This window comes from Balaenoptera musculus, chromosome 15 (assembly GCF_009873245.2).
Source record: "Balaenoptera musculus isolate JJ_BM4_2016_0621 chromosome 15, mBalMus1.pri.v3, whole genome shotgun sequence".
In the NCBI taxonomy this organism is placed as follows: Eukaryota; Metazoa; Chordata; class Mammalia; order Artiodactyla; family Balaenopteridae; genus Balaenoptera; species Balaenoptera musculus.
The window spans coordinates 26,160,976-26,183,098 of NC_045799.1; the positions used below are offsets into that span (position 1 = coordinate 26,160,976).

At 51.3% G+C, this 22,123-nt stretch overlaps 1 protein-coding gene and 1 pseudogene across 1 annotated transcript in view; one reads left to right on the forward strand and one right to left on the reverse strand.

Annotated features, from left to right (window-relative positions):
- Positions 1 to 22,123, reverse strand: part of EFCAB8 (EF-hand calcium binding domain 8) — a 69,128-nt gene that overhangs the window by 27,617 nt on the left and 19,388 nt on the right. The window contains 10 exon segments of the mRNA XM_036825247.1: positions 7,290 to 7,424; positions 8,483 to 8,698; positions 9,564 to 9,768; positions 10,606 to 10,676; positions 11,443 to 11,670; positions 12,835 to 12,948; positions 14,314 to 14,451; positions 15,844 to 15,992; positions 16,317 to 16,384; positions 20,080 to 20,210. Of these exon segments, the coding sequence (XP_036681142.1) occupies positions 7,290 to 7,424; positions 8,483 to 8,698; positions 9,564 to 9,768; positions 10,606 to 10,676; positions 11,443 to 11,670; positions 12,835 to 12,948; positions 14,314 to 14,451; positions 15,844 to 15,992; positions 16,317 to 16,384; positions 20,080 to 20,210 (1,455 nt within the window).
- LOC118880845 lies at positions 1,199 to 20,682 on the forward strand (annotated as a pseudogene).

Genomic DNA, 22,123 nt, shown 5'->3' on the forward strand with positions numbered 1-22,123 from the left:
TGTGGGGTTTTTTGTTGTTGTTCACTACTTTATCCTCAGCAGCAACTACAATGCTGCCTGACACATCATAACTGATCAATGAATGGTTATTGAATGAAGACATACAAGTTTGATTTGTCCTAAGGCTCAGACAAGATTTTCTAAGACCTGACCTCAACTCAAAGCAATGTGGTGAACAAACTCATTCCCCCTCATATATATCTACAGTGAAATGCCGTATTTGCCAGCCAATCACCAAGAAAGCATTTTAACCAAATTCTTCCTCAAGTCTTGGTTGGATCATGCCCTTTGCTAAATATCTGCTCTGCTCACTTTCACCTTACACATCACTCCTGTGGCCCCCACCCTGCATGGTTAGCATGAGAAGAGAGTTGCTTGCTTGGTACCCACCATGTGTGAGGCAGAGAGAGCACAGTCAGGGGTAGAGCGAGTCAGACCTGGCACGAGAAATTGGAGGCTTCCCCACTCCTGCTAAATCAAAAATTCCAGTGTGGTAGCTTATGTGTCCCCATGTTGCCAACAACAACAAAATTTTTGATTATCCTTATCGTCATAGAGACTCAAAACAAAATACTCAGCCTGTGTCCCGTTGACCCAGGTTCCAGGGTCACAAAACCAGGAGTCTCTAAACCAGAGACAAAGGGCAAGTATTTTCCCATTTTACATAAGTGTACTTTGCCCACTGTACAAAATGTGGACAGCACAGATGAAAAGAAATCAAAATCACCCACAGAATCCCAATACCCAGAAATAACCGCCATTAAGATTTTAATGCATTTCCTTCCAGCTTTTTTCTAATTACATTGTCTATAAAGACTTTTATCATATCTTTTAAAATTATGAAATATACATGCAAGAATAGACAAATAAGGGAACTATATTCAATATCCTGTGATAAACCATAATGGAAAAGAATATGAAAAAGAATGTGTATATATACACACACATATATATATATATATATATATATATGTATAACTGAATTACTTTGCTGTACGGTAGAAATTAACACAACATTGTAAATCAACTATACTTCAATAAAATAAATTTTAAAAATAAAATTTCATTTAAAAATAATAAAGTGAAATTCTATTAAAAAAAGAATAGACAAATATACTAATGGAATAAAAGAGAGGGTCCAGCAATAGATTACAGAAGACTACAATATATAATGATGATAGAGATTTTCTTTCCTCCTTGGCTGCTTGCAGATCAGCCGCCATCATGAACAACACAGTAACTACCCGGACCAGGAAGTTCATGACCAACCAACTACTTCAGCGGAAACAAATGGTCATTGATGAGAAGGCAACAGTACCTAAGACAGAAATTCGGGAAAAACTAGCCAAAATGTACAAGACCACACCTGATGTCATCTTTGTATTTGGATTCAGAACCCATTTTGGTGGTGGAAAGACAACTTCTTTGGCATGAATCACGATTCCTTGGATTACACAAAGAATGAGCCCAAACACAGGCTTGCAAGACATGGCCTGTATGAGAAGAAAAAGACCTCAAGAAAACAGCGAAAGGAATGCGAAGACAGAATGAAGAAAGTCAGGGGGACTGCAAAGGCCATTGTTGGTGTTGGCAAAAAGAAGGAATAAAGATTCTTCAGTAACTGTATCTGCAGTGATTGTGCAGATTTTTCATGAGAGGATTAATAAGCTAAGACCTTTTATATAATGATGATAGAATTTCAAGCCAGTGGAGAAAGATAAACTATTCAATAAATGGTATTTGAACAACTGTCTACCAATTTAGAAAAAAAAAAATTAGATTTATACATCACACCATACTCAAAATTACTTATACAGGACAAAAAGCTGACTAAAAATATATAAAATTATAAATGTCTAGAAGAAAATATAACAAAAATTTCTGTGATCTTGGGATAAACAATGCCTTTATTGTCACAAAGGAAAATAACAAAGATGGTTAGATAAAAATTAAAACCTCAATGTGATACCACACAGATGAGGCAGATGAGGCAGATGAGACGAAAATATTTGCAAAGGATTCATTTCCAGAGCATATAGACATCTCCAAGAAATTAATTAAAAAACGAAAGGAAAATGATATGAATATATATTTATTCCACTGAAGAAATGCAAATGTCTAACGAATACACAAAAAGCTCAATATCACCAATAATCAAAGAAATATCAAAAGACAATGCTATTTTCCACCTATCAGACTGGCAGAAATGAAGAAAAGGCTGATGTCTAGAATTGGCTTAGTGTGAGGACAAAGGCAGACTCATGTACTGTTAAGGGAATGTAGATCATCACAGTCTTCCTGGAGATAAAATTGGCTTGATCAATCAAAACATAAACTGTGCACAATTGGTGATCCCTCAATCCTACTTCTAGGAAATCTAGCATAACCTGCAGAGATAAACCTATAAAGAGTCTCAACTGCACCATTGTTTACAATAGCAAAAAACTAGGAACAACTTCAATGTGTATCAATTGGGCTTTCATTAAATAAATTATGGCAAATTCAAGGAAATACACTGCAGCCAGGGGCAGAATTACCACTGAAGTTCACAAAACTCAAGGCCAAGTAAAATCAAGGTCAAGTTCAAAGCTCTTCCAAGGTCATGGGAGGAACTAGCAACATGCAGTGACTATTGCAACTTTGTCAACTTTGTAAGTTCTGAAATATGCTATCATTCCTTTTCTCATTCTAAATAAATTTTCACTTTTGTATCTAACTTTATATTCGTAAGTTTGTGTTATTTTTCTTATAGGTGCCTCCCAAATTGTGTAAGTTCCAGGCTCTAAAAAACCTAGATCCGCCCCCTGTATGAAGCTATTAAAAAGAATGAAGTAGATGGAGTTATATGTACCGAGGGGAAAAGTTGTCCACTGTACACTGCTAGGTTAAGACAAAACAACAATAAAAGGCAAACAGCTGAACTACAGTCTCAAGCACTCCCAATTTTACTTGAAAACCAAAGCTATACTTGTGTATATATAGCATATAGACATACAAAAAATACATCTCAAAGATGCACACAATTTTTATAGTAGTCATTATTTATCATTTTTAAGGAAAATTTAAAAATTTTGTCATAAGCATTCTCCAGATCCTTAAGTGTTCTTCTAAAACATGATTCCTCATAGCTACACAGAATTTACCAAAAAGATGTGCCATGAAGATCTCCCTTTTCTGAACTGGGGAAAAGCTGAGCTTTCCTTCCCAAAGCTTCCTCCACCAGCCCTGGGACAGCTAAAGCGGGCAGGCTGGAGGTGACTGAGCAGAAAGGACTGTGGCTGGGAGCACATGGGCAGGGCTGTGTGGCCAGTGTCAGGAGTGGGCACAGAGAAGAGGGGCACAGCGCAGGACAGAGCGGGACCCGGGTGGCTGGGAGGCAGAAGCAACACTATTCCTTTTGCACTTTGCACCCAGCCCCGGAAACCTCTGACGTAGTCCCCTGCCCAGTTTGGAAAGAGCAGCCAGACTGAAGGTGGGCATTCCAGCCTCACTCAGCCGAGGGGTCTCAGACGGTTCTCAACCACAGGGGACCAAACGTCTCCCAGCAGGCCCTTCAGAGGAAGCAGAGGCTACACCCAGGCTAGGCTTCATACCTTTCAGAGCAATTCGCCACTCTTCACCTCTTCGGTCCTTTACTACCAGGGAGAGCTTGGGGTTCATCTACAGACTGTCGGGGCACAGCTGCGCCTGGATCCACATCCCTGCCTCCTTCCCAGGAGGGAGACTGCCATACCGCACAGCCTTCTGAGATGGCCAAGCAGAAATGGTGGGAAGGAAGACCTGACAGGCAAGACCCTCCACCCCAGGTATCCTTGTCCTAGCCCACCCTCACCCCACTAAGGAAAGGCTGGGACCAAGGGTGACCCACCAGCTCTGGACCCTCTCCAGGGCACCATCCTGAGAAGTTTCACTCTGTCTGCTGCCCAGGTCCCCAGAGGGAAAGGACTTTGCTGCTTAAGGAGCAGTGGGGGTGGGAGGCAGAGCACTTAGAAGCCAGAGGTGAGGGTCAGCATCAGAGGCGGGCCAGCATCAGAGACGGTGACTGCCAGTCACACACGCACACACACGCACACACACCCCTCTGCCAGCCGTGGTGCCTGAAATCTCACCAACAGACTTTCAGTCCTTTGCATGCAACTCTCCAATTAAAAATTCACTCAAGATACATGATACAAATCCATATTACACACAGACCATTTGGTAGCAACATGTATGTGCACTTGTATAGGAACAGGAAAACAGGTCTTAAGAGTCACTAGACCTCTGGAGATTGAGGAAGGAGTCAGTCATTCTTTTCCTTTATACTCTCCTATAAGGTTTTAGTTTTCACGAAGGACATATATCACTTTCTGATTAAAGGGAGAGGGAGAGCTGCTGCTGCCTCCGCCGCCGCCACAGCTGCCGCAGCCTCTGGGAGCCTGGAAAAGGGGAACAGTGAGCGGGCAAACGACTTACTCCCCGGGCTGAGGAGGCGGCGGCGGCGGGGGGGGGGTGAGGCGGGGGCGCTGCTGCTTTGGGGGCAGGCGGCGGTGGTCCACACCAGCCAGGCCAGATAAAAACAAGGAGGAGAAAGAATCACCAAAAGCAGGGAAAAGTGGGAAAAGTTCAAAAGAAGGATAAGACATAACAGAATCTGAGATTCCCAGCAGGAAAAACAGTCTTGTTGCTGCCCGGTCTGCAGTATCTAGCAAAATAAATGTGCCAGTCCCTCAGCCCATAGTGAAGAAAGACAAACGGCAAAATTCTTCCAGGTTTAGCGCCAGCAATAATAGAGAACTTCAAAAACTACCATCTTTAAAAGATACCTAGGAGGGGAACTGCTGGCTTGTATGTTTCTCCCCAGTGTGACCTAGCTCTGGAAGGAAGCTATGGCTGCTGAATTTTGAGGGTTCCCAGGGCCCCTTCAGTCTTGGCTGTGGACTCCTTGTCCTCATCCATTGTGGGGTACAGACCCCTTCTGCTTTCAGCTGCTGTTCTCAGATACCGTCGAATCTGTCATTTCTTTTAGTCAGCACAGCTGCTTTATAGTCTGTGTCAGATGATACCAACATCTGAAGTCCTTGTCACATTTTGCTCATGATGTCTTATTTCCTTGTGTACCTGACTATTTTTTAGTGTATGCTGGTCATTGTACTCAAATATTTGAAATAAATTGAAACCTAGGATGAAAAAAAAAAAAAGAGAGAGGTGGGAGAAGTGCTCTTTCTTGAACATTCCAAATAAGGTCTCCTGTGAGGGCCTTTGTGCCTGCTGTTCCCTCTGCCTGGATAACCCTCCTTCCAGACAACCACAGACTTCCCGCTCTAAGCAAATGCCACCTCCTCCATGAAGCACTCCCTGACCTCCCTGTTAAAACGGCAGCGCCCTCTCCACCACCCATGCTGTTCTCACTACCCTCGGCCCAGTTTTCTTATCCGCCCAAGCACTGAACTTGCTCGCCCTGTGACCCACCATCTATTTCACTCACTGGTTAACTGTCAGTCTCACCCCAACTAGAACATCAGCTCCATGAGGGCACGGGTTTTTGTCTCCTCTATTCACTGCTACCTCCCCAGTACCTGGCATGTGTAAATGCTCAGCGAACAACTGTCTATGCCCTGACGGGACTAGGTCACCAACCCAGGAGGTCAGGCTTTGAGTCAGCCACTTCGGTCAGATTCACAGATTGAAAGGGATGGGGTCTGCTGCTTCCAGGAATCCATCTTTTCAATACACTCACCCAGGTGCACAGAAATGTAGGTACAAGGATGTGCAATGCCGTGCTGCTCATAAAAGTTAAAAACTGGGACTAACCTACTTGTCTATCAATGAAAGACTGGCTTCATAGTTTATGATACATCCAAACTATGGGGCACTATGCAATCATTTAAAAGAATTTTTAAACTTAACAAAGGAATAAGCTGAATCTAAATTACTAATGTGAAAACATATCCATAATATATAGTTCAATTTAAAAAGCAAATGGAGGACTTCGCGGGTGGCACAGTGGTTAAGAATCCGCCTGCCAATGCAGGGGACACGGGTTCCAGCCTTGGTCCAGGAAGATCCCCACAGGCCGCAGAGCAATGAAGCCCGTGTGCCACAACTACTGAGCCTGTGCTCTAGAGCCCACGTGCCACAACTACTGAAGCCCGCACGCCTACAGCCCGTGCTCTGCAACAAGAGAAGCCACCGCAATGTGAAGCACACACCACAACAAAGAGTAGCCCCCGCTCCCCACTACTAGAGAAAGCCCGCGCAGCAACGAAGACCCAACACAGCCAAATAATAATAATAATAATAATAAAAACCAAAGATAAGCAGTAGCTTGTAGCATTCACAAGAAAAAAGTTGTTTAAAAAAAAAAAAGCAAATGAACATAGCTATAATTTTACATCATTGCCCCTAAAAAAAAAAAAAGACAAAGCTAAACCAGTCTGTTAGCAGTGCTTGTGACTACTGCTGTTGGGATGAGATGGAGTACATGGTGAGAAATAGGGACCTTTATTTTTTGCTTTACACATATTTCTATTCTTTTTTTTTTTTTAAACAATCAGCATTACTACTTTTAAAAGGTTTGGGGTTTTTTTTTAAAGGCATTTTTTTAAAAGAGAGGAAAGCACATTCAGAACCTGGAAGAGAGAAAGTCCAGCCACTGGAGCTCTCTGCTCCACCTTATAGGACCCAGTCCCGCAGGACACCACTCCCCTGTTCTCGAGTCCCCGGTCCCCTGGAGCTGGGCCATGGGGCAGACCTGCCGAACCCTACAACTATGAATTGTATTCTCACTGGACTCATGGTAGGGACTTAGGAAACCCATAGAGTCTCTGAATTACCCTATCTTTGCAGATTAAAGCTGGAAGGGACCTTAGAGGTCACCTCGCCTGGGGTGACAGCACAGGGAGATGCGTCCTGGGTCAGAAAGGGGAAAGGTACAGGAGGAAGGGAGAAGAACAGAGATGACCCAATCCCCACTCATGTGTCATGCAAAACTCAGGAGGGCATTTTAACAGTGGGTTCTGGAAATGCCACCTCTCCTACCTCCCAGTCCAGCCCCCCAAACAGGAGGGCACACTGCTCACCTCCCTAGACAGCCCCCCACACTGGAGACCTCCCCCCAAACAGCGGCCCTGCAGCCAAGATCCTGAGTGCTACCATCATCTCCAGCATGCCTCTCCGGGCCCTGGGGAGAACCAGGCTGGGCCCCCAGGCCCCCGGGCCCCCAGGCTCCCAGGCGCTGCGTTTCCCGGCCGCATCCCAACTGTCCAGCCCCTAGCTCACAACCCAGACCCTGCTTGAGCATGGCCAACCTTCTCCACCGATGCATTGGACTGCAGCAATAGCTTCTTGTGGAATTCCCCTTTTCTCCTTTCAGCCTCTCTGAAAACTGACGGTCTGCCATGGGGTGATCTTGACCGACTGAGGCTGCTGGCGCTGAGAGGTTTCTGAAAAGCAAAATGGGCCTCCCAGGTCAGCATGAGAAGGTCTCTGGGGAACAGAGACAGAGGCAGATGCTGAAAGAGCAACCACCCCAGCCCCACTCAGTAGAATACATCCTCCTGTGAAAGGTACTCTGAAAGCTGCGCGTCTAAAGGATCCTGGGCGTAAAGACACTCTGACGCTGGAGAGTCTCCATTTTAAGTTACTGGCAGCTTCTGCTCTCAGGGCAGAGACTGGAGTTGTCCTTTGGGGAAGGCCCCTTCTTTGTCCTGGAAGAGAGAGTCTGGCTAGAGGTGAGGGTAAAGGGGTGTGTATACCCCTTGCTCTAGAAGATGTGAATGCAGTGGTGCAACCCTGACACTTTGAGGATGGTATGAGAGCCTCAGAGCGACAGACATATGTGCATCTCACAGCAGAACTGTGTCTGGTAGGTCGTGTGGGTCTAGGTGTGGACTGCCCTATGCCGCACAAGCATCGTGTGTCTGGGGAAGGTGGGGTTTCTCATTCAAGCCCGGCTCCCCAGAATGGGAATCAGACTTCGGTTGCTGAGACAATCTGACTGGTCCCTCAAGCCCCTCACGAGAGATCACTGTTTTCGCTGCTGAGGGTCAGAGGCCAAAGCACCCTGTGTGAGTAGAGAGGGCAGCTCCCCTGCTCTTCCTCCCTACTCCCCCCAAAACAGGACCATCAGTCAAGCCTGGAAAGACTAATCCGGGGCAGAGGCCAGGGCTCAGAGTGGGAGGGAAGTGGTTGCTGCATCTGGGCCTCAGGCCCCTGGAGCCTGTTCCCGGGAGTGAGACGGCTTGTTGGACGAGGAGGCCAGGTGGCTCATCTCTGCCTGGGCGACAGGAGCCCAAGGATGGAGAAAGACTTTAAGCCCCAGCCGTAGGTTCTCCGGCTGGTGTTCCCTCTGGTCCTGCACCCGAGCCTGCAGACGCTGGGTCTGTACTGGCCGCGCTCCGGGAAGGGACAGGGCCCAGGCTCGAGGCAGAGGTGGGCCTAACTGGGGAGGGACCCCTGGCCAAGGCACCTCCTCGGGTGGCGGGGGGTTGGGGGCGGCCACCTGCAGGGGCGCCGGCCCCGCCGACTCCTTGTCTCTCGGGCGTCTCATCACTGGGGGTGCCGACATCAGATTCCGCCGCAGGTTGGCGTTGGCCATGGCCCTGGAGCTGGGGCCCGGGGGCTGCATGTGCAGTTTGTGTGCCCACTTCTGCTGCCCAGCGCAGGGCTTACTGGGCCTGTGGCTCTCAGTCGTGGTGCAGTCAGCCGCATCCTGCACCTGTGCCGGGGAGGGAACCGCCCTGAGGCGCTGCCGAGCACATCCCGGAGGGGAGGGAGGCCTCCCCATCCGATGCCAACACCACAGGGCCCTCCAGGAGCCCCGGGGGTTTGTTTCCCAGAAACCCTGTACCCTTAACGGCATCGAACCAGAGCTTAGAAGCCTGTCCCCGAGCCACCATTCATGCCCTGAGCATCCACGGGCAGGAGATGGCACCCATGAGGGACTCCATCTCCCCATCTGTAAAGTGAACAGTGCTTTCCAAGTATTTTTGAGGTATTTTTTAATCTGAAGGGAAACTCCAAAGTGTAAAATAGATAAAAAGCTAAAGTGCTCTGGAGAAGCCGCTGTAATAGCCTCCAAGCATCTCTCCACAACATGTTTGGAAAACTACTGGACAGGGTGACCCCGAAGGCCCCTTCCAGCTTTAATCTGCAAAGATATGGTCATTCAGAGACTGTATGGCTTCCTAAGTCCTACCAAGAGCCCAGTGAGACCAGAGCAGTAAGCTGTAGTAGCAATGGGTCAGAAGTGAGCCACCTTCAAGGAGACAGTAATCTTGGGAGAACAGGACTAGCACCACCAGGCTCTGGAGTCAGACTGCCTAGATTTGGATCTATTACTTCTTGGCTGTGTGACCTTAGGCGAGATGCTTAACCTCTCTGTGCCTCAGTTTCCTCATCTGTCAAATGAGGATAATTATAAAAACTACCACCTACATCCCTAGCTCCCAACCTCCTCCAGAACAAGCCATCACCATTCCCTCCACTTCCCAGGGTGTCCCCTACCCACCCACCAGCCCTACGTGGTTCTGGCCCACAGCTGAGAAAGAAGGAAGAGGACAGCTTGTTTCTGTTGACCTTACCCTCTTGGGCAGCGAGGGCAAGGGACTCTGAGAGGCGTTGAAATGGAGGATGGGCCTGAACATGCTGATGTTCCAGAAGAGGATGTCCCCATTGTAGGAGGAAGTCCCAAGGAACTGGTTCTGGTACCTGGCCATGCTCAGGACATCCTCCGTGTGGAAGGTCTGCCAGTGGTAGCACAAGAGCACCGGCTTGGTCTTGTGGAACCTGCACACATGGCCAGAGGCAGAAGGGCTGAGAGCTCAGCCTTACTGGTCTCCTGGGAGACCATCAAGGCCTCTAGGATTTGGAGCGCTGACCCAGAGGAGGACACTCCAGAGGAGGTGTAGATCAGGGTTGAAGCTCTGCCCTGCTGACTGCATTTACTAAGCACCTACTATGTGCCTGCTATAAAGGTCTGGTCCTACGGGCTTTATGTACACTAATCTCACAGATTTGCCCCATTCAGACACCTGAGTAAGGATTCAGGTTGAAAGAAGGGGAAACCATGGCCCTAGAAAGGCCCTCTGAAGAGGAAGGGACCCTGCACATGCTGTTCCCTCTGCCTGGAACGTCCCTCCTGTCCCTAGCCCCTCACTGCTTCACTGAGACCCCTCCTGCTCACTCTTCAGATCCCACTCCACCCATGACATCCTCAGCTGACCCTTTTCTGATGGCCCCTGAGACTAGATCAGATTTCTGTCCCCTCCCCATAGAAACCTGTACTTTTTTTTTTTCATAGCACTCAACAGACTATCACAAATGAAGTTATTTGATTAGTGTCTGCCTCCCCCTGGCAGCTCCAGGAGGAGCTCCAGGAGGATGAAGACTCCATATTCTTGCTTATACCCGTCCCCAGCACCTAGTACAAAGCCTGGAACATATCGGCTGCATGGAGTGATGAATAAATGGACAGATGAGTGGGTGAAGCAATAGACATCACCCAGCACTAATTTCCTGCTTGGTGTTCCAACCACCAGCAAAGCTAGGAATGGAGGAACCCATCTGAAGTCAAGAGAGAACAGTTAGCTGCCCTCACCTCCCATGTGCACCCTGGCTACTCACGTGAAATAAGTGATTCTCTTACTCCATCCGGTCATGTAGAACACTTTGTTCATATGGACAATCCCACTAATCTGTTGAAGATGAAAGAAAACAGAACTCTAAGGTACCTCAGAGAAAACGGCTCCAGGCCCCAAATATCTTCCTAATTATACCAAGCAAGAAATCAAAACTCCCCATAATGATGAGAATTCCCTAGAGGTGATACCACCATATTTTTTTCAGAGTGCTCTCACATCCCATTATCCATTTGATGGACTTGGAGGGGGCAGATTGGGTAGGTATCCATGTCCATCTTATAGGCGGATAGCAGGGAAACAGACAAGTGACTTGGCTAAGGTCAAACGACTGAGTGATAGGATCTGGACCAGTCCTCTAAATCCCCAGCTTCTTGGCCAAGTGCTCCTTCTGAGTTGGTTAAAGGACTGTGTCACGGGGGTTACTAATGGGCGCAAGTCCCAAAGTGGGACTGCTGGCTTTGCACTTTGCCACACCCACAGACCATCCCTATAACCCTGGCAGTCATTTCCCAAATAGGGGTACGGGTGGCTCTGAATCATGTGACCCCACTGCTAGCAATGCCATCCAAAGTTCCAAGATGTAGGGTAAGAAGTGCTAACACACCAAAAGAGCAAGAGTAGCTAACATTTGTAGAACACCTATGAAGGACAGGCCCTGTTACCTGTCTTCATTTTTTGCACAAGGACACAAAGGCTCAGGCAGGCACGAGGCCAGGCAGTCTGTGTGCACAGCCTTTCAGAGAGGCGTGGACAATAGCATGTCCCAGGGTCACAGGAGCTGCGAGGGGCCCCCAGGCCCCAGCTGATGGACCAGACTGACCTCCACCTGGTCCGGGTTGGGGAAGGTCAGCAGGCATTCACCAACGCTGTAGTTCCACATCTTCATGGTGCCGTCACGCAGACCCGTGAGCAGGCACGCCTCTGACTCATCCAGGGACACGGCGGTCAGCTCCACGTGCTGGTCACCAGTCACGGAGAACTCCGTCACCCTCTTGCCCGTCACGACCTCCCACACGCTCACCATGCCACTCAGGCAGCCGCTCACCACCTGTGGGGGAGCACACAGCCAGGGCTCCTGGAGGGGAGAGGGCCCCCGCTCCCAAGGGCAGCCTCCAGCTGGCGTGACTGCGGGTAGCTCAGCTGCCTCTCTGTGTACCAAGAAGACAGGCGCTCTGGGCCCTCCTGCTGCGGGACAAGCCACTCTTGAAAACAGGCTTTCCTCAGCCCTGAGGCCCATGGCGGGCAGTGCAAACAGGCACAGTTTTTTCAGAAGGAAACAGTTTGGTGAAATCCCCTTTAACTCAGAAATGGCATTTATCAGAATCTATCCAGAGAAAATAATCTCTAATTCAGAAAAGACATTTACTGCAAAGTCATTAATCATGGGGGATAGAAAAAAACAACAGGAAATACACTAACTGTCTCCTAGGTAAGGAAATGTTAAGTAAAGGTAGGTCACTCCACCTAAGGCGACATTACAGCTATTACAATGGAACAGTAACAGGTGAACCTACTTCAGACCAACCTTCCTGCTGAGGACATCTAGAAAAGCTGGGGAAGGGGGATTTTTTTGGAAACTGCTGGAAGGCACTGAAGAGCCCTAAGGTATGAGGGGTGGTGATGCCAGGGGTCCGAATGAGAGGGAAACCCAAAGAGGTGAGCTCTGGCCTCGCGCAGCCAAGGCCACGCTGCAGCAGACGCGGCGGGGCCAGGAAAGGGGTCCCTGTGGCAGTGGGCAGAGGGCCCAGGAGCCCTTTGTCTCCCCACACTTCAGAATCCACGTTCCCAGTTGCCCTGCCCAATGCAGAGATCTCTACTCAGGACCAGGGGGCTGTCCACAGCCTGGGCCTCCCTCCCCTCCCACGATGGACAACGCTGAACCAGGGCTTCCCTGGAAATGGCCCCCAGGAGCAGCACCCACACCCACCCGGGGAGCCTCGAATCGCAGCTCACACCTTGTGTTCCATCTCACACTGTATAAAGAAGGCTGCCCGTCCAGAACCGACCTGGGGCGGTAGCCAGGGGCGCACAGGCTCACAGGAGTTTGGTGACCCACTGACCACGTGGTGGAGCTCCTATCTTACCTGGGGTGACCCCTCTGCAGGGCTGCTGCTTGCCCACCTCCCACTGCCCTGCACCACCACCCAAGCTGCCAGCGTCCTGTCCCATCCCAACCCCTGACAGCCTCAGAGACGAGCTGCTGCCCACTTACCTGCTTGAAAACCTTGCTGTAGAGGATGGCGCACAGGGGCGTGCTGTAAGTCGTGGTCTTCTCTTCTGCTCTCCCAGGCCCCTGCGTCTCCAAGTAGCCTTTTAGGACGCCAATCTACAGGTGAGGAGGGGCAGACAGTTGGGCAGTCAGAAGGGGCCTGCCCTCAGTGACTGGCCCCAGGGAGAAACTTCCAGTAAACTGAGACATCAAGATATCCTCGACTACACGCAGGCCTGCTGATAGCTCACCCCTACTCCATGGCCCCCACTTCCTGAGATCAGGGCTCCCAAACCTCGTGTTCCCACAAGCCCAAAATCCAAGTCCAAGGTCCCTTTTATAACTTCTGAAAAGCATAAAGCCTCAATCTGGTGTCCCCTCGTCCAGGAAGCCTTCCCTGACTACCTCTGCCTCAGGCTAGGCTAAGGATCCTTTCTCTGTGCTCGATGAAGCACCTAGCACACATCTCCATCATAACACACAGCATTTTCTACTAAAATTATGTGTTCTCCTACTACCCCATAAGTTCCTTGAGGGATGGGACAGTGCCTAATTAATATATTCTCTGCTCCTGACAAAGATCAGAGGGCTGATAACGTGTGATGATTTGAAATGAACTTCAAAGGTCTATTTAATTCAACAAATGCTGGCAGCCAGTCTGACACTCAGCAGAGACGAAGGAACCCACCAACTCCCTTCTCAAGAAAAACCTGCCACCTGGGAGAGCCAGCCAAGGGCACAAGGACAGCGTGTGTGTCACCTGGCCAACAGTGGGAAGGAGGTCTCAGTGGGGCTTCCCCTTCCTCTCAACCACAAATGACACCTCGCCTCCCTTTCTAGATAGAACCTCCCCCTCTACTGGCTGCTGATTGTCTCCCATCTTGTCACAGGTCCCCCTGTCACCCTGGACGGTCAGCCCCTTGTGCTTCTCCCAGGCTGTCCTGTCCTCCAGAGTCAGGACAGACCTCACATGGGCACCAGCTAAGTCATGGCTCATAGACGGTGCTCATGCCAGGTCCCTCCAGGCTCTCTCCTTCAGAGGGGCTGCTCGGGTATGGGCCCTGCCCTCCTGGGGTTCACGATTTGGCAGGAAGGACAGGCATGTAACCATGACAGGACAGAGTTATAAGGGCCGTGATCAAGGGGAGGCAAGGGAGCTTGGAGCGGTGGGGGTGGGCGGGGGGGCTTCTAAGCCAGCCCGGGCCTCGAGGTGGGCTTCAAGAAGGAGAGTCTGGAGGATGCACGGGCCAGTAGAGGGTGACCACTGAGGGCCTCGAAACAGTCCCCCAGGAAATCCCAGGAGACGGGAGCTTTGAGGACCAGGCCACAGAGTCTAGCAGCTTTGTCCTCATGGCACGAAGCAGTCTCAGGACGGACAGGATGTGACCACCCCTCGGTGTCCCATGGGACTGCGGACCGCAGCCGCGGCCCCTCCCCTCTGGGTGCAGCCACGGTCCCACCTCCCTCCCGTGCAGCACTCACTGAATAGGTGCTACAGATGAGGCTGCCGTCATCCTTGTGGAAGTATGCGCTGGTGATGGGGCAGTGTCCCAGGGCAAAATGCTTCCCGCAGAAGGACTGGAGGCATTCGTAGTCCTGCATGTCCCACATGTGAATATTCTGCGGGGGTGAGAAACAGGCAAAGAGGCCAAGGGTGGGTTCTCGGGGATGCAGCTGGCACCTGAGGCCTTGGCGTTCTCCTGGGAGCGGGGCCAGGGCACCCAGTGCAAGCACTTCCAAGACACACCCACCACACTAAGTGACTGCCATGGATCACAACCCTATGACAAGAGATGCTGTGCTTATGCTCAAATGAGGAAACTGAGGCACGCCCCCCCCAGCCTCCCCCAGGGCCTCTACCCTGCTTGAGCAGCTGCTGCTCATCGGCTGAGGATGAAGACCTCACAAGGCAGCACTTGCCCCTGCAGACCCTCGCTAGCTCCCACCCCAGCCTCCCTCGAGTAAAGCCAGGCAGGGCACAGAAAGAGCTGCCAACATCGTTGCCCAAAAGGCTCGCCTGTCCCCCTCGAGTTCCTCCCAGGTTGAGGAAGTGTCCCCAGAGGGGCCCCGTGGAAGTCCCTCCAGGACACTCCTCACTCGGGGCATCGGCAGCAAGCTGGACACGGCATGGGCTTGGAGGCCACAGACTCCCGTCCACACCGTGGCTCTGCCCATCGCTGCCCTGCCCAGGAAGGTTTGGGCAAGTCCATTTCTGTCCCCCACCCCTCCAGCCTCGGAGCCTTCATCAGAGGTGACGATGCCCAGCTCCCAGCGCTGCCAGGAGAATTCCAGACAATAGCAAGTGTGGGGATGTGTGGGCAGCGTGGCCTGGTGAACCAGGGCCCTGCCAGCTCCTGATCTACTGAGTCCCAGAAGACACAAACTTGTCCCCTAAAGGAGGGCACCTGGAACCATTGGCCTGCATCCCCCAGCAAGTGGGGAGAGACCCTAAACCCATAGCTCAGAGGAGCAGAGTAACGGGCCTGATCAGGGGAACCCCGGGCATTTGAAAAAGGTCTAGTCAGGCCCTGCAGCCAGGGCAGCCAAGCAGTGGTCACTGGGAGAGCTGAGAGAAGCAAGTTCGGGTCTGTGGGGAGGGAAAGGCTCACATCTGTTGTACACCTACTATGCGCCAGACATTCCTCTGCTTTTACCAGCAGCTCTTCTCTAAACCACTCAACACCCATTCTCTGGATGAAGAGACTGAGACCCCATAAAGGGAAGGGCCCTGCCCAGCTCGGGTGGGCTGCTCAGAGCTGGGCTCAGGTCCCTGTGGAGGTGGTCAGAGACCCACGGCCCTCTCATGGTGCCACCTGGGGTACCTCCCTCTAGGCCTCAGGCCAGGGTGGGACCATGGACAGGGAGGTCACACCACTGCCCTGGGCCTCAGGCTCCTGCCAACTGCCAGCCACCTCCCTGGCTGCCTGAGCTAGATCGTTATCCCTGGGCCAGCATCTGTGCTGGGGAACAGCAGCTAGTGGCGGGCGTCAGGGCCGAGCTCCCTGAGCATACCTTGTCCTTGGAGATGCTGAGGAGGACGCCGTGCTTGCTGTTCATGAGAATGTGTGTCACCGAGGTCTGATGCCCCTTCATCAGCCACACAGGCTTTTTCGAGAAGAAGGGGTTCCACAGGCGGATGAGGGGGTCATGGCCACCAGTCACTGGAGTTGAAAACCTGGTATCAGCCACTGGGGGCCTGCGCTGGGACCTTGTCCTGGGGCCAGGCCTCGGACTCCAGCCAGGCTCGGCAGATGGGGGGCGTCGCTATGATCCATCCCTCTGCCCTTCCCACTCCGCCCCCTCCGCCACCATGCCAAGCAAGCCCGTGTCACCACTCCACCCCAAGTGCCCAGGAGCGGGGACCAGAGTGGCCGGGGCAGACGCTGCAGGGCCTCCTCCTCCGCTCTGATGGGCCCCACCTCCCCAGCAGCCCTCACCCTAGTTCTGCCAGACCAGCAGCCTCGCGTGATACAAACGTTACTTACCCAGGACATTCTTTTCTGGGCAGTAATCAAAGCAAAGAATCCCTTTTCTTAAATTCAGCACTGAAAACCTACAACAGCACAGGGGGAAGGCTGTGACCAGGGGCCTCCAGAGAGCCTCTGAGGCTGGGGTGTGGAGGAGCTAGAGGCAGGGCCACCAGGAGGGAGAAGTCACCACGTCTCCGCCCAAGGAGAGGAGCAGCCCCCAGAATCCTGCCCTGGGCTCACCCTGCAGCCAAGGCAGGGCCAGCACCGCCAGCAGAGCGGCAGCCACCCCCCCCGGCCCGAAACCAGCAGTGCCTGAGGAGACACCCACCTCTCGCCTGCACATGAAGGTGAAAGCAGCCCCAAAGCAGGAGCGACTCCTACAGCTGTACCATGCTCGCCTCGCTCCAAGGGCAAACTTAACTTGATCTGCACCTTCACTATACCGGGACGGGTGTCCTCCCACCCATGACACAGACCAAAAGGTGGAAGGGGGTCCCCCAAAGGCTAGGGGAAGAGAACAAAGTGTCCCTGCTACGTGCTGGTCCCTGTGCAGCATGCTGTCTTGTGAGTCACCTGGACCCCTCACACAACCCTGAAGACTGTCATCAGCCCTGTGCCGTGAGGAGGACACAGGAGGAAATTAAGGAGCTTTCCCAAGGTCCCATGGCTGGCAAGGTGGGGGGTCAGTGTTCAGACCCAGGGTGGGCGTGGCAGGGAGAGGCAGCAGGCTCAGGAACCAGAGCTCCAGGACAGGAAGCGGTGTGGCAGGGCTGGAGTCCCAGGGGATGCGGGGCCAGGAGGCGGTCGGGGTGCTCAGGAGGGCCAGGGGACCTAGGCAGGGCTTCTGGGAAGGTCAGGGGAAAGGTCAGGCCCAACAGCCCTCACAGGCCCCAGAGCCCTGGGAGCTCTGTGCCTTGCGTGTGCTATTCCCTCATATCCACACATCCTGCCCCGCCAGCTCTTTCCACTCAAACTCTCCCTTCAAAACTCAACTCCAAGGCCTCTAACTCAGCATGCTCTCCACTGAACTTGCCCCTGAACTGCACCTCTGCTACTCCCCAGGGAACTAAGCCTGGTTATCACCCTAGAGGCTCCCTCTCCTGCGCTCCCATTATTCATCTGGGCCCCAAATCCTCTTTGTTCACGTCCCACCACAGCCCAGGGCCCCTTCATTTCTGCATCAGCCTCCCAGGAGGGCCTCTTAACCTCCCGCCTTGCTCCCACTCCCCTATGCTCCCCACTCCACAGCCAGAAGGATTCCTCTAAAAGTCAAAACGTCACCAAAAAACCCTAGTCAGGGAACTAAGATCCCGCATGATGCGCGGTGCGGCCAAATGAAAAAAGAAAATTAAAAAACTTCAAGAAAAGCATATCAAATACCTGTATTGTCAAACCAGATAAGTCTCCCTCCATGCTTATGTGTGCAGAGAAATTTTCTGGAAGAACAGTCACAAAACATTACTAGAAATCATTTCAGGCTGATTCACCCATTTATTCAACAAAGATTTCCTGGCTCTTTTGCCCTTCCAGGATGACCAAAGGCACAGACAGGATGCCCCTGCCTTCACTGGAGCTTTTCTTCTGGAGGAAAACAGCCTGAGCAAGTAAAGGAACAGAGGCACAGGGAGACGGACATGTACACATCATGGCAAGTCCTGCAGGGAAATAAGCAGGTGGCTTTGACAGGACGGCTGGCTGGAGGAGACCAGGTCTCTGCACAGATGGCTGCTGTGCAGAGAAGGGACCGGAAGGTCAGAGGGGACGCAGGGATGAAGTCTACAAGGCCACTCCAGAGGCAGAATTTGGGTTGGCAGTGCCAGGCCCCACCTGCAGAGGCTACGCCCCAAGAGGGCATCACCGGAACAAGAAACCAGCCAGCAGTCAATGGTGCCACCTGCTGGCCAGTGTTCGTACTGCATCCAGACAAGAAGGAAGGCGGTGTGTGCTCATGTGTATAACTATATTTTGCAACCCATCCCTAAAATATATCTCAAATCCCTCCGTCTCCACTCCAGGCAGACTCCAGACCACCATCACATGTAGTCTGGATTATTACAATGGCATCCTCACTGGTGTCCCCATCTCCCCTCCTGCCCACAGACGTACATTCCACTTGCAATAGAGCGGCCAGAAGGATGCTCCCACACACCAGACCACACCATTCCTCAGCTCAGAACCATCCTAGAACCTTGTCTATATCTGATGTCAAATAATCATAAAAAGATATTTTTGAGACACTTGGGTAAAGATTAACTTGGACTAGCACTAGTGATATTAAAACATTATACTATTTCTCTACTTTTGTGTGTGTTTAAAAATCTTTCATAATAAAAATGTTTAAAAAACAAAAACAAACAAAAAAACAGGCAGAGAGGAGCAATGCAAAGGTTTGGGGGCAGGAACACGTGTGAGCTGTGTGAGGGGGCCCCGTGTGGTTGGAGTGAGAAGGTGGCAGGGCCAGACTAAGGAGCCTGTCATAGCCTCCTGCCCTTGAGACCCAATAAAACAAGAAGCTGAATGAAAGACGTATCACAGACATGAGGTAATACTCACAACAAAGCAGAGACGGACCTCAGCAAACCAGCTCCAAGCAAAATCCCACCACACCGCCCCACTCAAAGCACAAAACCCAAGACAGAAGATTCCCCACCGCCACAGGCATACACTCCCCTCCTGCAACCTGCAGTTAGTTCCAGGACTTGGGGATTGGATAAGGGAACGGGGAGGAAAGCCCACAGGATTCCGGCTGGCTTTATTTACAGTGCTTGAATTTTTTACATATGTACATATACCTGTGTGACTAACAGTTGAGTTGTTTCTTTTTTTTTTGTTTTTTGTTTTTGGCCGCACTGCTCATCATGCATGATCTTACTTCCTTGACCAGGGATTGAACCCGCGAGCCCAGCAGTGAAAATGCAGAGTCCTAACCACTGGACCACCAGGGAATTCCCAACAGTTGATTTTAAAAAATAAAAAAGACAGAAGAGGAAAAGACGCCCCCTAGGGTAGAGGAATCTAGAATGAAGGAAATAGATTAGAACCATCTCCAAAGAATTAATGTGGCCAACTACTGAATACATGCCATGTACAACACTCACTCATGTAAGCCTTGAGATAAGTGAAGGGCTATTATCACCCCCTTTTACAGACAAGAAAACTGAGGCTCACAGAGGTGAAGCAACTCACATTCATTCCTTCATTCAGAGAACATTTTTCTGACTGTCTCCTTACACTATGTGCCAGCTTCTGTGCTGAGTTTTGTGTATAAATTGGTGGATAACAGAGGCCTCATATTTTTGCTGCTGGTGGCAATGCCAGAATGATTAAAACCAAATTCCATAAAAGTTCTCATCACAGGGAAAAAAAATGCACAACTGTGTGTGGTGATGGATGTTAACTAGACTTGTGATCATTTCACAATATATACAAATATCAAATCGTTATGTTATACATCTTAATATAAACTTAATATAATGTTATATGTCAATTTTCTAAACTGACAACCTCAATTTTTAAAAAAAAAACAGACTCCAGAGCCCATATTCTAACCACCACACCTCACTGTTGGCCCACAGGAAACACAGTGCTTCCTTGGACCCAGCATGATCCACAGGACACTGTATTACTGCCCACAGGAGATGCCACTGTCCCGGAGGCAGGTCCCCTCTCAGGAGGGACGGCCACCTGTGGCTGAAGTGAAGCCAGAGTCCCGGAGTCACTGTCACCGCTCACCCCCACCCAGCCCCACCACCTCTGCCTGGAGACAGGTGCTCCTTACTTGGGGCTCTCTGGGACTTTGGACGGCAATATGGTCAGCACCAGAGAGGACTTGTCGATGGCTGAACAGGAAGCCACCAGGTTCAGCTGGGGGATGAACTTGACCTGTTGACACCAGTTGGGGTGGAGAGCCTGGGAAGAGAGCGGTGGTGGTGGGAGACCCAACCCAAGGACAGTCATCCAGGCCCAGCCGCCAGAACGTGGCAGGGGTTGGGGGCTGGAGGGGCCAGGAGATCCCCAAGTCTAGTGCCCGTCTAGTTATCACAGCTCTGACAAAGTGCTCCAGCCCCACAGTCCTAGCCCAGGTCATGTGATCAGGGGTGTGTGGCCATCATTTATCAGTGGAACAGGTTAAAAGCACTGAAATCTGCTGTCAGGTGAACTCTCGCTTATAAGTGAGAGGACAGGCAAGGTCTGGCCCATACTAATACCATTGTCTGTGGCCCCATGCCAAGGTGGGAGGAAGGATGGATCCAAGTCTGCCTAGTCCACAGTCCCTATCATCCACGGGGCGCCCACCATGGGTGAGCCTGCACTTCCCGGCCCCACCGCTGCCCTTCGTGTTTGTCGGGAAGTGGTCTGCAGTGAGCGAGGATGTTATCTGGCACAACTTGGGCGAGATCGGGACTTCCCTGAGACTGGGACTTCCCTGGCGGTCCAGTGGTTAAGACTCCGCGTTCCCACTGCCAGGGCCCGGTTTCGATCCCTGGTCAGGGAACTAAGATCCCGCAAGCCGCGTGGTGCGGCGAAAAAAAAATAAAGGCTGGGACCCACAGGTCAAGGGCATGGCCTGGCTGGACAGGCTCTGTGTTCTGGCCCAGTGCTTGGCCTCCCAATCCGGAGATTTTCCTCTCCAAGACAAGAATGGAGGCGAGGTGAGCTGGGTTTTGCATGAGCTGTTTCACCAAGTGTCTGTCATGGTGAAGGCTGGAGGATGATTTGATCACCAATGGCCAATGACATAATCAATCATGCCTGTGCAATGAAGCCTCCATAAAAACCCAAAAGGATGGGGTTCTGAGAGCTTCTGGGCTGGAGAACACGCGGAGGTGCAGGGAGAGTGGGGACCCGGACAGGGCACGGAAGCTCCGTGCCTCTTCCACATACCTTGCCATCCTCATCTCTTCTATCTGGCTGTTCCTAAGTTATATTCTTTTCTAATAAACCAGTGATCTAGTAAAGTAAAACGTTTCTCTGAGTTCTGAGCTGTTCTAGCAAATTAACCGAACCCAAGGAGGGGGTCGTGGAAACATCTGATTAATGCCAGTGGGTCAGAAGCACAGGTAACAACCTGAACTTGGGATTGGCATCTGAAGGGGAGGGCAGTCTTGTGGGACCCTTAAACTGCAGGATCTGACGGTATCTCGGGGTAGACAGTGTCAGAATTGAGTTGAATTGTAGGACACCCAGCTCGTGTCAGAGAATCGCTTGGAGATGTGGGAAAAAAACACACGCTGTAATGGGTGTCAGACTCCTATAAGCGCTGCAGGTAAAGGGACGAAGGCAGAGGCTGATGGAGCAGGGCTGTTCTAGGCTGGCTGGTTAGGGACCCAAGGGAAGTAGAGGGGGGCGTACAGTATGTGGGGGGAGAGCATGGCAGCCTGAAGGAATGGCGTGTGTCAAGGCCCTGAGGTGGGAAAGGGCTTCATGTTCAGAGAACAGCCAGGATGCTGGCATCTGTGTGTCAGAGTAAGGAGGAGAAAGGTAGAAAGACTGGGAACAAGCCAGGGGCCAGGTCCCCTCGTGTCCTGACGGTCGTGGGGAGCACTTGAGATTTTGTGCAAGACAAGAGAGCTACTGGGGGATTTTGAGCAGAGGAGTGACATGACTGTATTTCTAGCTCAGGATTCCTGAGGCTGCCGAATGGAGAAAGCACTGCATAGAGAAAGGACGTGGGGAAACGGCGAGAAGCCGCTGCAGCCACCCAGGAGGGCTGGTGCCTGAGCAATGAAGGCGGCGAGAGAGACTAGTCACACCTGGGATGGTTTGGATTCCGCAGAAAGAGCGGACGGGATCCAGCAGCTGCCTCCACCCCATCCCCAGAG